This window comes from Phalacrocorax carbo, chromosome 4 (assembly GCF_963921805.1).
Source record: "Phalacrocorax carbo chromosome 4, bPhaCar2.1, whole genome shotgun sequence".
NCBI classification, from domain to species: domain Eukaryota; kingdom Metazoa; phylum Chordata; class Aves; order Suliformes; family Phalacrocoracidae; genus Phalacrocorax; species Phalacrocorax carbo.
The window spans coordinates 60733979-60747634 of NC_087516.1; the positions used below are offsets into that span (position 1 = coordinate 60733979).

General features: G+C 45.7%; 1 protein-coding gene across 11 annotated transcripts in view; it reads left to right on the forward strand.

Moving 5' to 3' along the window:
- Positions 1–291: 291 nt before the first annotated feature.
- EPHA5 (EPH receptor A5) overlaps positions 292–13656 on the forward strand; it is a 199884-nt gene continuing 186519 nt past the window's right edge. For all 11 annotated transcript variants that reach the window (XR_010372731.1, XM_064450171.1, XM_064450172.1 and 8 more), the window contains exon 1: positions 292–539. Coding sequence is in view for 10 of the 11 variants with exons in the window: in XM_064450171.1 (XP_064306241.1) it covers positions 413–539 (127 nt within the window). In the remaining variant the exon portion in view is untranslated. The remainder of the gene's footprint in view (positions 540–13656) is intronic.

The following is a 13656-nucleotide window of genomic DNA, read 5'->3' on the forward strand; positions in this document are numbered from 1 at the left end:
CGGGACCCGCGGCGGCTGCGGGAAGCACCGGGACTCCCCGGAGCCCGGGGGACGCCTCGCAGTGACCGCGCCGCCGCCCGCGGCTCCGGGGGTGCTTCCCCCAGGGCGGCCATTTTAGGTGCGGCCCCCGCTGCGCCCCGGGGCGCCCTGAGGCGCGGCGGGCGCCGGCCCCCGCACGCGATGGCGGCGGCAGCGACAACGGCGTCGGCGGCGGGTCCGCCCCGTCGGGGGCGTCTCCGCGGCGGCGCGGGGCCGCCTCCCCCATCCCCGCCCCCCGGCTCCCCAGTCGCGTCGGCGGCTGGACGGGAGCGGAGCGGAGCCGCGCTGCCAGCCCGCCCCGTCCCGTCCCGAGCCGACCCGAGCGGGCAGCGCCCGGGGGCAGCCGCCGCCCCATGCGCTGAGGGGCGGCGGGATGGGGCCGCGGGGCGCCGGCCGCTGGGCCGGCCGGGCCGAGGCGCCGGCTCCCGGTTGGACGTGCCTCCTGCCGCTGCTGCTGTGCGCCGCGCTCCGGAGTCTGCTGGCCAGCCCCGGCAGCGAGGGTGAGCGGGGCCGGGGCGGCCGGGCCGTCGGGGCAGCGCCCGCCGCGGAGGGGGGGCTGCCCGGCGGCGCGTTGCTTCGGGCTCCCCAGGCTCAGGTTTGGAAGGTGTGGGGGGAGGCGGACGCAGCGCCCGGGGAAGCGGGCGACGCTGGCCGCCGATGGGGCTGGGGGGTCCCGGGGAAGGGGGGCGGCAGCGGCCGGTGCGCGCCCCCTGGGTCGGGAGCGGGGAGGCAGCGCTGCCTGAGGGCGCCGGCGGGCTCGTAGGGGTGGGTTTGCATAGACGCCGTGGTACGGGTGCGTTTTGCAGTGTTTTTTCTGGGCGGGGGGGGTGGGGGGGTGATGGTGGTGTTGCCTTTGTACGGGGACGTTTGCACGGGTGGGTTCGCACGGCTGTGTTTCCTGGCGGTTTGCACCGGGGGAGTCGCACAGGTGCATGCGTGCGGGTGGGTTTGCAGGGCTTTTTGTGCACGGGGCGGGTTGCACGGCCGTAACCGCACGGCTTTGCACGGGGGAGTTTGCACGGGGCGGGGGGTGTTGCGGGGGAGGGGGCGCGGGAGCGTGGCCGGCGGGGGCTCGGGGGTGCCGGCCCGGGGGAGGAGGCGCCCGGTGAGGAGCCCCGCAAGCGCTGGCCGCAGTGCGCTGACTTCGTGGCTTAAAATATATCTGTAAAGAGGGGAAGCCGCGGAGACGCCGGTATTTAACCCTCAACGCAGCGGAGCGCGGGCGCCAGGGAATGATTTTTAATTTTTTTTTTTATTTGTAATACGTTTAATCTCTGTGAGGCCAACAGCCAAAGCCGTGTGTCCAGGCTTCTTGTCTAGCAGAGCACTTCCAGGCTTTAAAACCGGACTGTTTTTATCTCTGTGCGTGGTGTGGGTACTGCTTGGGGCTTTTTATTATTATTTTCGGATCCGCGGGCAGGCTGTAATGTGAAAGCAAGGGGTGGAGAAGTTCAGCATCTGGAGGGGATGCCGGCCGCTCGTAGCAGGCAGGCTTCGTGATGCACCGTAATTATTTGTGAAACTCCTTTAGAGGGAGGAGGTATGCAGGGGTTGGTGAAGGAAAACCGTACCAGAATTTCAAAGATGTGGCCTGAGGTAACCAGCTAGCTGTAATTTATTTTGAAGAGCGAAAATAATGTGAATCGCAGTTTTCTTTAAAAAAAAAAAAAAAGGTGCAGAGGAAGGGGGAAATGCTGTTCCTCTGCGTGTGAAGATATCAAATGTTCAGGAAGCGCGTTGTTTTGCGGGTGATGGAAATGGTTCGGTTTTTGCCTTGGTAAGATAACGATGGGCCCAATCCTTCTGCCCTCGCGTGGTTTCGGATGATTTCACCCGTGGGAGTGATGCCGGCGAGGCAGCGCGGCGGCTTTCAAAGGGCTCTCCCTGTTACTCACCTGCCTCTTGGGAGGCACGCCGTCCTGCGCCCTCCGGTCCGCCCCGATGCTTTGCCGAGAGACCGGCAGGTGCTCCGAGCCCTGTCTTGGCCACCCTTGCCAGTTCTTGGAAAACCTGGATAGTATTTGTGGAGTCAACGGGACCATTCACTGAGCATAGAGGCGTCTCCACACGAGCAGGCAGCTGCAGAATAGGACTTTCACACGATAAGAAATGGTACTGGAAAGAATTAATGAAGCTGCCTAGCAAATGGGTTTAGTGTCACCTTTACAGGGAGATTGTAGGGGAATATTACAGTAATGATCAGCAGCGTCAGCGCTTGCTTCAGGGTCTCTCTCCCCCTGCTTTTCCGACTGCTGCTCTCTAATTCTTGTCTCTTCAGTAAATGCAAAGCTAAAAGACTGCTGGTAGGAGGGGTCTGACTGCGGACCTGAACTTCAGTTGAATAGCTGCTGTCCTGTACTGCAAGATTTATTTGTAAACAAGCATTATTTGACAAGTGCTTCTCACAGCATGTCTCCTTTGCCAATTACCACTGAACAGCACTGCTTCTGGGAACGGCTCACCCTGCAGTACGTGAAGCCTAATGCATGAGAAACCTCAGACGCTGAAGTCCGCCTGCCTAGCCGTATGCGCTGACACTCGTCACCAGTTTGGGTTTGAAAAGTTCAGTTTGGCTTCTTCTGGGCTCTGACGAGAGAGATCCTCCCTTGGGATTAGTTGTTACGCTCAGCTGGTTGGGAACTTTACTTTTGCTCGGATGGAGGTAGCTGTCTTAGACCTGTGAATAATATTTTGAAAAGTTGGTGGTATTGGTTTTTCTGGGTTTTGGTTTTTTTATTATCCCTCATCCTACTCACCATGGTTATGCAACTAGCTGGTACCCGGTGCCGTGTAGGTATGTAACACGCATGTAGGATGTAGAATTTGAGGATGGCAAATTTTCATAATTACTTTTTTCTTTAACCCCGCATCACATTTTTTTGTTTCTGTAAAGCTTACTATAATACACAGGGACTTCGTAGGATAAGATATATACAGTTAAAAATTCACAGTGCATGATTTTCGGTTTTACCTTCTAGTGGAGGGACGCTTAGGGGAAAATGCTTTAAAAAAATCTAGGTAAAGATTTGGGGGAGAAGGGGGGGGGGGAGTAAATGCAGTGTTTGGGTTCCTCAGCATGGAAATAGCTTTTTGCAAGGGCAGCTGGGTTTCAGAAGCTCCTGCCATTTTTATGAGGAAGTATCAAGTGACCAGCCTGTATCATAAACCTGGTCACCTTCATAGATATCTCCAGTTAGGGACTGAAGGATATACATTGGGAAAACGGAATTATTTTTTTCCCTAGGTTTTCCTGTAGTAGTAGGGAAATAAAACAGATTTTGATTTCAGTCACCTCTTATCAGTTTATATGCTAAAACCAAAACATGTAGAGAAGGATGAAGGCTCAGTGCTATTTCATGCATTTTGAAGTATTGTTTAGCCATTATTTTAAACTCTTTAACAGAGTTCATTGATTAGAACCAGTTTTCCTTCTTCCCTTGACTATTTTTACAAATTCAGAAATTAGTCACAAAGAAAATAGACCAAAGAGTACACTGAAATTATACACAATTTTGAAGCCCTGGCATTTCAGAAGCACGTTATTCCTTTAAAATGCATTCGCTGTGATAATAGGGTGTGAGAGGCAGTCCTGCAGTATGCGACTGGACTTCTTGCACTTCCTTTAGTTTAAAAATGCATGTGTGTGAAATCTTTCTGTTGGAAGTACTAGGGTTTGGGAAGTGGCTTATATAAATTATTTATGTAAAAAACAAAATGAACGAAGGAATTGTTTAAAGACCTCCCCTACACCCGAAACTTCATTATTTGTCTGTGGATTTGGATTGGTTTGCAGGTCTCATTTGGACATCACCCAGATGACCTTATAAGTGTCATGTGGGCAAATTAAAAGAATGGAGTACGTTACATCTGATTGCTTGTAACAAACTAACTCCACAACATACTTGCATAATTGTTGTTAAATACATATATTTCATTTTAGGGCTTTTCAGCAGAAGTGAGTACTGATGAGGCAGTGCTGTAACAATGAAGTACATTATTAAGCAAAATAAAAAAACACAGTTTGAAATAATGACATTGACTTAAATAGACAAAGGTGAGAAAGAGAAAATAAGTCTTTGTTGCATTTGTTTTAAGATAAGAAGGATATTCTTCAGTTACAAACTCCTGCGTTTGGTCCTCTTCCTCATAATTCTTCCAGGGTTGTTTTAAGATCGCTGTATCTTAATGTATCACTTTTAATTTGAATGAATGAATAAATGAGTACCATTAAAGGGGTGGGTCTGGTGCAGGCAAAAATAAAGGAAGGTTGTAATTTGCAGATTATTCATGCCAGAGCGTGGAATGAGCCTACCTGTTCTCAGTGTGTTGACTTGTGTGTGTGTGTTGTTTCATACTGACATAATTTCTGTGTCATGGCACACTGGATAAATGCATATTTAGGTATAGCATTGCAATATTTGTCTTTAATCAGTGAATGAAGTCTTTTTCAAGTTTTTTTTTGTCTATTTAGTAGAAGCAGGTGTGAAAATAGTCAATTTCCATATCAGTGTATTCAGATTAGTCTAATGCTTTGGGTGAAAATACATATGATCAGAACATTTTGCTTATTAGGTTGCTCTTAGTAGCTTGGCTTCGTATGTCATGCATTCACACAGCTCTTGCATTTTATGTAATTCTGTAGGTATTAAGTACTGCTGGAGGGCATATACCTTATGTGTGCAGAATGGGTAAGTTTGGACACATTTCAGTCTGCTCACAGTGCTTTGTAAGGAGGTTTTGAGGAGGTATCTGTTCTTAATTTTGTGTATTGGAATGGATCCCTGTATGATTCCATGACAGCAGAGCATCAGTGCTCTGTGTTTATTTTACTCACAGGACTAATCCCGTTAACTTTTAAATTTACTGCAGTGGAATTACTGGTATGAGGAAGGACAGCTCATGTCCAGTGGTCTTTTTGGGATCAGTCTGATGTGTGATGTATGGCTTTTCAAGAGGTTTAGATTCAGTCATGGCTTTAAATGGGAAACTACTACCCTTTTGACAGTCAAACAACTTTTGAAACGCAGCACTTCTAAGTATATGACTAAAAGCATTGCTGCCTAATGACATGTTTAAAAAAAAGGAAATAAACAATAGCAAAGATTGACTCCAAGATAGTACCTGTTTCCTTTTGAAGCTTATCTTAAAAATTGCAATAAATACTGGAAGAGAGGCAAACTGCCTCAAACAGAACCACTGACAGACTGTCTGCCTATAGTAGTGTAAATGTTGACACCGTAATTTGAAGTAGAAAGCAGCTTTTTGCACATCAGTTTACAGATGGGTAAAGCGGCAGGGAGAAGGGGAAGATTTAGTGGGCTTGTCTGACAGCTTCTTCCCCTTCCACTGTTAACTCTCCCACCGTTACCTAACTTTTTGGCTCTGGTATATGGTCCATCTCCATGTCTGCTGTTCTCTTTCTGTTTAAATAAGAAAACAAAATCCCACCTGTAAAGAAATGTTTATTCTTTGCAATCAAATATAAAGTGTTTTGCCACAGGCTCAGGGTGGGGGGGAAGGTGGGAGCAGGATTTCATAAAATCTGGCAGAAATTGCAAAGCCAGGACAGTTTATTATGTGGTGTCTTGCTCTGTGATCTCACCGGTTTCATGCTTTATTGCTCTGAGGATTTCTGTGCTGCTTCTGCAGGAGTGGGGCTGTTAGATTGCCCCAGTCTTTTTGTCTTGGAGCTACGTTTTCAGTGGTCTGTTTCTGTAAATATGCAGGTATGTATATTCTTGAATAGAGATAAGCTTTAAACATTGCTCAGGGATGTCAGGGAAGTGAGACCCTAACCCAAAATAAAAAGAAAACAAATGTTTTTGGCAAAATTTTTTAATATTATCACTTCCTCTTAGGCAATAAATCTAAATCTGTCCATGGTTCAAGGGCAAAATGACATGTAAAAAACCCAAACGCACACAGATCTGTCACTTTGTAGAAGCACTGAATTTCTTAGTTAAGTGCTCACTTCTGTGGAGGAAAGAGTATTCAGTGCAGCTCTTCAACAGATACTCAGCCTGCTATCTATTAAAAAGATTTTTTTTCTTTTTTAAAAAAAGGAAAATCTTGTGCTTATAGTAAAACATCTAAACACAGAACTGAAATATCTGTCATAAGTGCACCTTTCTCACTGGCCATAAGTGCTGGTGAGAGATGGGACCTCATTCCAACCAGGATGAATTGGAGCTAGGTTTTTTCTTTATTCAGAGAACGCTGCAGAAATAGTGTGTCAATAATTGCATTGGAATGAACAATTTTTTTTATAACTTACTCTCACTAAACTAATTTTTTTTGATGTCTGCTGTAAAATTGCTGCATATTTTAAAAGCTAGTAGAGGATCAGTTTTTCCTTTGAAAATATATTTTTGTTCTTGGGATGTCCCTGTGTTTTGGCACAGGCGGAACGGAGATGGATTGTCTTCTGTGTTCACATCATGCCTTTCCCTCACTCCGCTCTGCAACACCCTGGACATTGAGGTGACAGGTTTTGCTGAGGTGAAAGCAGTTGTCCCAGTTGCTTTCACAGCCAGCTGTATTGCAAACTTGAGCACTGGCCTTCAGTAGCTTAGGTCTTTCTAGGGATTTGTTACCCTTTTAGTTGCCTCTTTGACCTATTATATCTCTTACAGTCTCAGTTTTGGTATTTGCTATGGCTTTGGTCTGTGCAGTATCTGAGCCTCTCCAAAGGTTTAATGTGCTTATCCTCTTGGAGGCAGAAAGCAATATCCCTGTCTTCTGCAAGGAAGCTAGTCGAGAGGAGACAGTCAGATGTAAGCACTGCGATTCACAGCACTTGAATTCTGGGCTTGGGAGGTGACGGGTGGCTGTTTGCAGAGGTCCAGTGGCACGTTGCCTGCTGTGGACAAGGGTGCTGGGACCTGCAGGCTGCCCTGGGCTGTGTGTATGAGCACAGCCTTCCTACGTCTGCTTTCCAAAGAGGATTAAAGATGCTTTGGGTCAGAATAATTGCTGTGGGAGTATTCAGTGCATGCTGTGTCTGTCTCACTGGGGGTGTTGGTAATGGAAAACACTCTCCTTTTCTCTCCTTTTTCCCTGATTTTGGAATTGTGCAGGAGGTGTGTTAGGAGGACTTTGACCAGGTAGAGCTGCCCAGGTGACCGCTAGCTGGACGGATGAGAGATGCCTCCTGGAGAGGGTGACATAGCATTTACTATCACAGCAGGTCAGGGAATACCTGCGTGAGCTGGTCTGGCAGCCTGAGGGAGAAGGTGACTCCTGCCCCTTGTCTTCCCCTGGCAAGCTCCTGAGCATCAGCGGGAGGGGGTCAGCAGGTGTGCTCCTGAGCAAACTGTGCCTTGGTGGGTGTGCATGGAGAGGAAGCAGTCCCCCACAGAAGTTGAGCTTCTAGGTTTAGGTGGCTGTGTAGTGTGTATTGAGCCTGTAGGAGAGAGGGCAGGACCCGGGTCTTGCAGGCTTTCAAGCCAGCTAGTTCATTTTGACGCAGGGGACAGTGTCTTGCCAAAAATGTTAACTCCTGGGTTCTCTAACCTGGATCACTTAATGTTAGAAAGACATCACAACAACCAGTTCTGTAATTCTCTGAGGGGATAGAGACACACCTGTGAGGAAATTAATTATTCAGCATCAGTAATGTGCGTTTCATGATGTCTCTGGGTGGGCTTTTATCATTTTATTTAACTATTTTGCATGTCCCAAAACAGTCAAACTACTTGGGGAAACTATCTGCATGCTTGCCTTTGTAAGTTAATTTCTCAAGAAAACCCCCAGTCATCTTGGTTTATCCATCATTGCTTTACTAATGTTCTCATGCAGTTTCTTTCTAAAACGTGTTGGCACTGTGCTGTTCTCACTAGCAACCTCTACCCTCTTCCCTCAACAGAAATAGAAGGGATAAACTGTCAACCCCCCTGAAAAGCCAATAGATCATCTTAAATATTTTTTTGCTCCTGAATGCTATCTAAGCATTATGTCAGTTCCTTTTTTTTCTACTTGAGTGAACTCAGTGGCAGCAGAGTAGTCATTATTGTCAACAGGAAGGCTTTATTGGCCCTGGACAGTGAGGTCTTGCAAGTCCACTAGCAGTGAAAGCTGACAGCCTTGACAGCTCTGGATGTGTCTGTGCAGAGTTTCTTTCTTTTGTTGAGTTTGGTTATATGCATAACAATTTTTCCATGTCTTTTAGGATACCTTTTAGGAACAGAGATCATACGACTTTGAGTTGGTAATGCTCTGATTTAGGGAAGAAGGTGAGATTTCATCTCAGCACTGCCAGCAGGTGTTTTGATTGCAATGGGAAGCTGTTAAGATTTTAGGGCTTGACTTTATGTGAGTGCTTAATAAGATACTTGCTTTAAGTAGGGCCTTGAAGAAACTGGCTGCCTCCTTCAGCCATTTGCAGATACCCTGGCTCTGCAGGCAGCACTTGCATTTTGCTTCTCCATGCAGGCTGGTTGTCAGGTTGCAGTTGCAGGTGCTAGTTGTATCTTGCCTTCAGTGGAAGCTTCTTTTTCTTATTCTTAATGGCAGGGTGATATTTGCCCAGCTGGTTTCCCCAGAAGATTTGTGCTGCAGCCATCTCAGAGATCCATTATTGTGTTGGTACAGCGTTGTTTCCAGTGGATCTTATGAGTGGGGCTGGAAACATTTTACAAACTGTTTTCATAGTGAATAGTTCTTTTTCAATTAAATGGTGATTTTGGTCGGAATGGGAGTGTTTGCCATTACAAAAAAAAAAAAAAAAAGACAAACCATACTGGAGTTTTTAAGTTTCCAGGCACTTTGGTGTCAAGCTAATAATCTGACCACTTCTGTTTTTAAGTTATATATGGTGGGAAGAACAAATGACTGACTCTTGTCTTGAGTGCAAGTCCTTGTAAGGAAAAAATCTGAAGTTTCCTACTTGTTTTAGTGGGTCCGGTTATCAAAGTGAGCTTTTGGTCCCACTCCCTGGTGCTGTGTCTGCTGGGAAAAAATACAGCCAACCCGAAGAACTTTGTCAAAGGGCCATATTACACCCCTCATAAACAGTGTGTTCAAACAAATTACAGACATAATGCAGAAATTACTGGGTAAAATTCTCTGGCTGATGTTATGATTGCAGTTGTCCATCTGGCCTTAAAAATCTATGAATCTGTGATACAGATTCTAGTGTTTTGGCTCTTGCTATAAAAGGGAATCATGAGAAAACTTAGAGCAGAATGAAGCCAACGTAATAAAATATAAATCTGCAGTTAATATTAGTTTGCGAGTTCATTAAGTAGTGTATATTTTCTTCCTCCAGTGGGCTATAAATAATAGGTACTGTTACAGCTTGCACTCTGCTGTAGCTGGTTTCCACCGACGGAAATCTTTCTGAGGTTCTTGCCTGTGTGTGTTTTTGTCCCAACTCAGTGTAGCTAATTAATACAAAACATCTGCTCCCTGATGTCTTTCATTTCTTTCAAGAGTTTTTTTCATTTGTTTTTGCTTTCTTGGATTATTTTTGACTGTCACTTGTTGGAGCGCCTTGGATTTATACTTTTTGAAGAAATATTTGGCACAAGAGGGAAAACAGTTGGAAAATTAATGGCAACAATACTGTAATAAAACCAGCAAAGATTTATGAAGCAGGAAAACTTTGGCTCATGATGATGAAGAGTCCTCTGCAGTCAGTGTGTCTTGGTAGTCAGTGAACTCCAGGAGTGCAGGAGGAAGGATGGGGAGGTATGCAGTGTAAGGAGAAACCAGCTCCGTTAATGATGGTGTCTTTGGCAGCTATACCCCCTGCCTTGGGAAGGAGGATGAGAGCAGAGGCGTGAAGCTTGGTGGAAAGCCTGTGATGCTATTCAGGAGACCTCCCAGTGAGGGTTTGGTGCAAAGTGCTGCTGTTGCATCTTGCCGTGCACCTTGACCCCCATCCAGCAGAGCGTTTCACCTCATGCTTAATTGGCAGTGTGTGAGTATTCCTATGAGAGGTTTCTCACAAGTATTTTGAATTTAGTTGCTTACACAAGCTATGAGTGTTGGGTCAGAGCTGGCGCTACCTTGATGTAGCTCTGACCTTTGCATGGGTGGCTGTGTCCTGTGGAGAGCTGTGCAAAGGGGGCCAGGAGCTGCATGAGGATGTACGAGCACTTGATTCACATCTTTTTTCTCATGGGAGTTCAGATTCAGGTTACCCAAAACAATGTTCAGATTCCTGTTCAATTCTTAACAAATGTTATTAAATCAGAGGTTTGTTTCAGTTGTTTAAAACAAAACATTTTGAATCAAATGTTATTATTTAAAAAGGTGCTACTTTAGAAATCCTGGAGTTTTGAAATATTTATGCAGGCTTTAAGGAAGGTTTCTTTACTCCTGTTTGTTTTGTGATGGAAACTGTAGTTATAGGGTATTGATTGGTCAATGAGGATGTTCTTTTCCTCCTGCTTTAGGTGTATTTCAGTGAAATAAAGATTCTTATGGCTTTACAGCTTCACGGCATAAACTCAATCAGCATTTGCTATCCCGATCTTTTTGTCTGTTCTAGAGCGATTTGTCTCAGGATAAGCTTTGGTGGAGCATGCCCTGTGGTAAGCCATAGTTTGCAAATGGTGCTGCTGAAGAGCAGGACTACTCTGGTGTATAAGAGTTTATTGGAAATCAGCTCAAAGACCATGGCAACCGAGAAGAGGTCAGCCTTTTGTATGCCTGCAGACACGTTGATCTGGTGTGAGCAATGATGTTTTTTCTGAAAGATCCTTAGGTGCCGAAATAGCAGGAGGACACGTGGCTGGTAGGATCAGAAGTATCAGTGGTTTAGCCTGTTGGTGGGGGATTTTTGTTTTTTTTCAGCTTGTTTTTTTTCCCCATCTGAAATTGGAATGAAGAAAATGAAGCTTGTCTGGCAGAGCCAGAGGAGCCATTTCACTGCACTGATGAGACCAAAAAAATCCATGGATCAGTGGCTTCTACTTCAGGCATTGTACCATCATGACAGACCGTCTCTGCTTTCGCCTGGGCAAGCTAGTGCTGCCACATGGCACTGTTTTAGGTGGCTGTGTCAGAAGGGGGTGCTCTGCTGTGTGGGCAGCAATGTTGGTTTAGGTCAATGTAGAATGCCAACAGCCCTCGCATTTCTTGTGCTTCCTTCCAGCCACAACGCCTGTATAGCCATAGTGAAGCTGCTAAATGCTGGCTTGTATGAACATGATGGGAACATTTGAGTAAAAAGCCATATCCGGTCTCCCTGTCAGAGATTCCTGAGTGAAAAAACACTATTAATTCACAAGCTAGAGTTCAGGGCAAAGGTGTTAGATCACTTCTGGTTTTATTCTAACTTGATTGCTCACCTGTAGTAACTAGCCTGTCTGAGAACAAGAGCATATGCAAATTCCCCAGGCTATTATTCTGTACTAAAAAAGGAGGAGGAAAAAAAAAGGCTGTGGTATGACTTTAGACTTAATCATCATTTATCCTACCCTGAAGGCATGGAAGTTAATGATGATATAGATCTGTGTGGTTTTGTGTTCCCCTTGACTGAACATTAGAAATAATTAGGGCTTGTGGGATGGATGCACTGATGGTAGAGATGAGCAGAAAACATTTTTGAATGTGCGTATGTACCTCTTCCAAGTTTGCTGGCAAAGGTACAGGTGCTAAGAGTGTGCTTATGGGCTCTGAGGTTTCTTGCCTGTTCGTTGAGACATAGCTAGCTGGTGCTGAGGGGAAAGGAAGTGGGAATAAATGAGTTCTTTTATTTTGGAGGCTTTTAAGGTTATGGGCCAAGCAGGGTTGCTAGCAATTTCAGGAGAGATTTCTTCAGTGGGGTAAGCTCTCCTGCATCCCAAGGGCTGCTGAGTACAGCTCTGGGTTATACCTGTGGAGTATCTACAGCATTGGGGCTGGTCCAGGTGTCCCAAGCTGTACAGGAGCCAGAACTAGACCTCCTGAAGTATGGAAACCTTAAGCACCGTAGTTGGAGGTTTTCCTGAGTTCCTTCCTTCAGTGACCTGAATGTTTGTGTTGGTTATCAGATGGGCATGGACAAATGCATGCATGTGGTTGCCACAGGTTGGATGGGGAGGAGCTACTTCTGCTGCTCTGAGGAAGACCTCTGGTCTCTGTCTTGCTGTGGGTTGAACCAGAGCCAGTTTCAGGTTTGTTTTTTTATTCAGGTGCAAAAAAGCTTAATCTCTTCCCAAGTAGCCATGCAGTGAGTTATGGAGGCATCTGTTTGGGATGGCAGCAGCCCTTCTCTAAAGTCTCTGCTGAAATGGTTTCCTTCGTGTTGCTGTTACATACTTCACCTGCTGTTTGCCCGCTGTTTCTTCCCCAGTCTGTTCAATCTACAGTTTTTTGATGAAAGCCCTTTCAGTAACAGTAATGTTCCTGCCAGGCTGAGAGGTGGTGCTGAGCCTGTATAGGCTTGTGTAGCGGGACTGTGCGCTGGTGGCCTCTCCGGCAGTGCGGATGGGGAGGCTGCCTGAGAGAGTGTCCTGAAAGTGTTGGCAGCGCTGTCACGATGTGTGGGGAGGTCCTGCAGCTGGGGAATTGGAGGAGTCACCCTCTCAGAGGGGGGATGCCAGGGCTCTCTGGCCTGGTTTGAGGCTGAATCAGGGTAGGGTGGGGGCCTGGCAGTGATGCAAGTAAAGGACAGATCTACTGGAAATGACTGGCTAGGGTGGTGATGGGGAAGATGCAGATACCTTGTATGTAGATGGAGCAGCAGTAATTTGTGTTTATACGAGAATTTTGGGGATTCTTAAAGAAAAATGTTATGGTCCTTGCAGGCAATTTAGAATAAGTACTGGCTAAATATATTACTCAGAGCAGATCGATGTAGTGCAGTATTTTAGAAGACATGCTGGGAAAGCAGTCCTGGGAAGAAGCCCACGGGGCAGCTGGAGAGTCTGCTGTGCCTTAGCAGCCCCTCAGAGCTGTCTGAGCTGTGCTGAGAGCCCAGCACAGGGGGAGCTTAAAGTCACTTGTTGCTTTTGTCTTCCTGGCATGTGAATTTTGGGTTACTGTGCGGTGCCTGTCAAAAGGTGTATCCCGTCCTCTCCTATTTATTTTGCTCTAAGCAGAATTCTACTAAAATAAGGGAGGAATTGAGTCTTTCCTAACTGGAGATTTAGTATTCAGCTCGGCTGGCTGACTCACCACTAGGAAAATTCCCACTGACTTGAGTTAGAGTTGAATGGGTTGTATTATCTTTTCATATACAGAAAATGATTTTGAAATTGAAGTTAATAACAGCAATTTAAAAATTGTTGTTGATAGAAAGATAATACAATATTTAGTTGTATCATGTTCTTTTTATGATCTGATGTTTGAATAAAGGCACTTTTTCTGCCTTTTTTTCCTTAATTAGCATGTCATGAAGAAGTTTGTGGCATCAAACACACTATCTAATTACATTCATTAGTAGCATCTCTGGGACAGGTTTTAATTAAGCTGTACAATGTAGATCAATACTTGTTTTGCATCCATTGCAACTTAAGGCAGGAATATACTGTTCTGTGCAGTTCAATTATAGTGATTGTAATAGGAATTTGGGTAAACCTGCCATTTTGGCAACTGCACTCCCTTCTCTTGCTTTTTAAAATAGTATACAGTTATATGGGACGTTACTTATGTATGTCCTATTTTGAAGTATATTTTAAGGTCATCCTT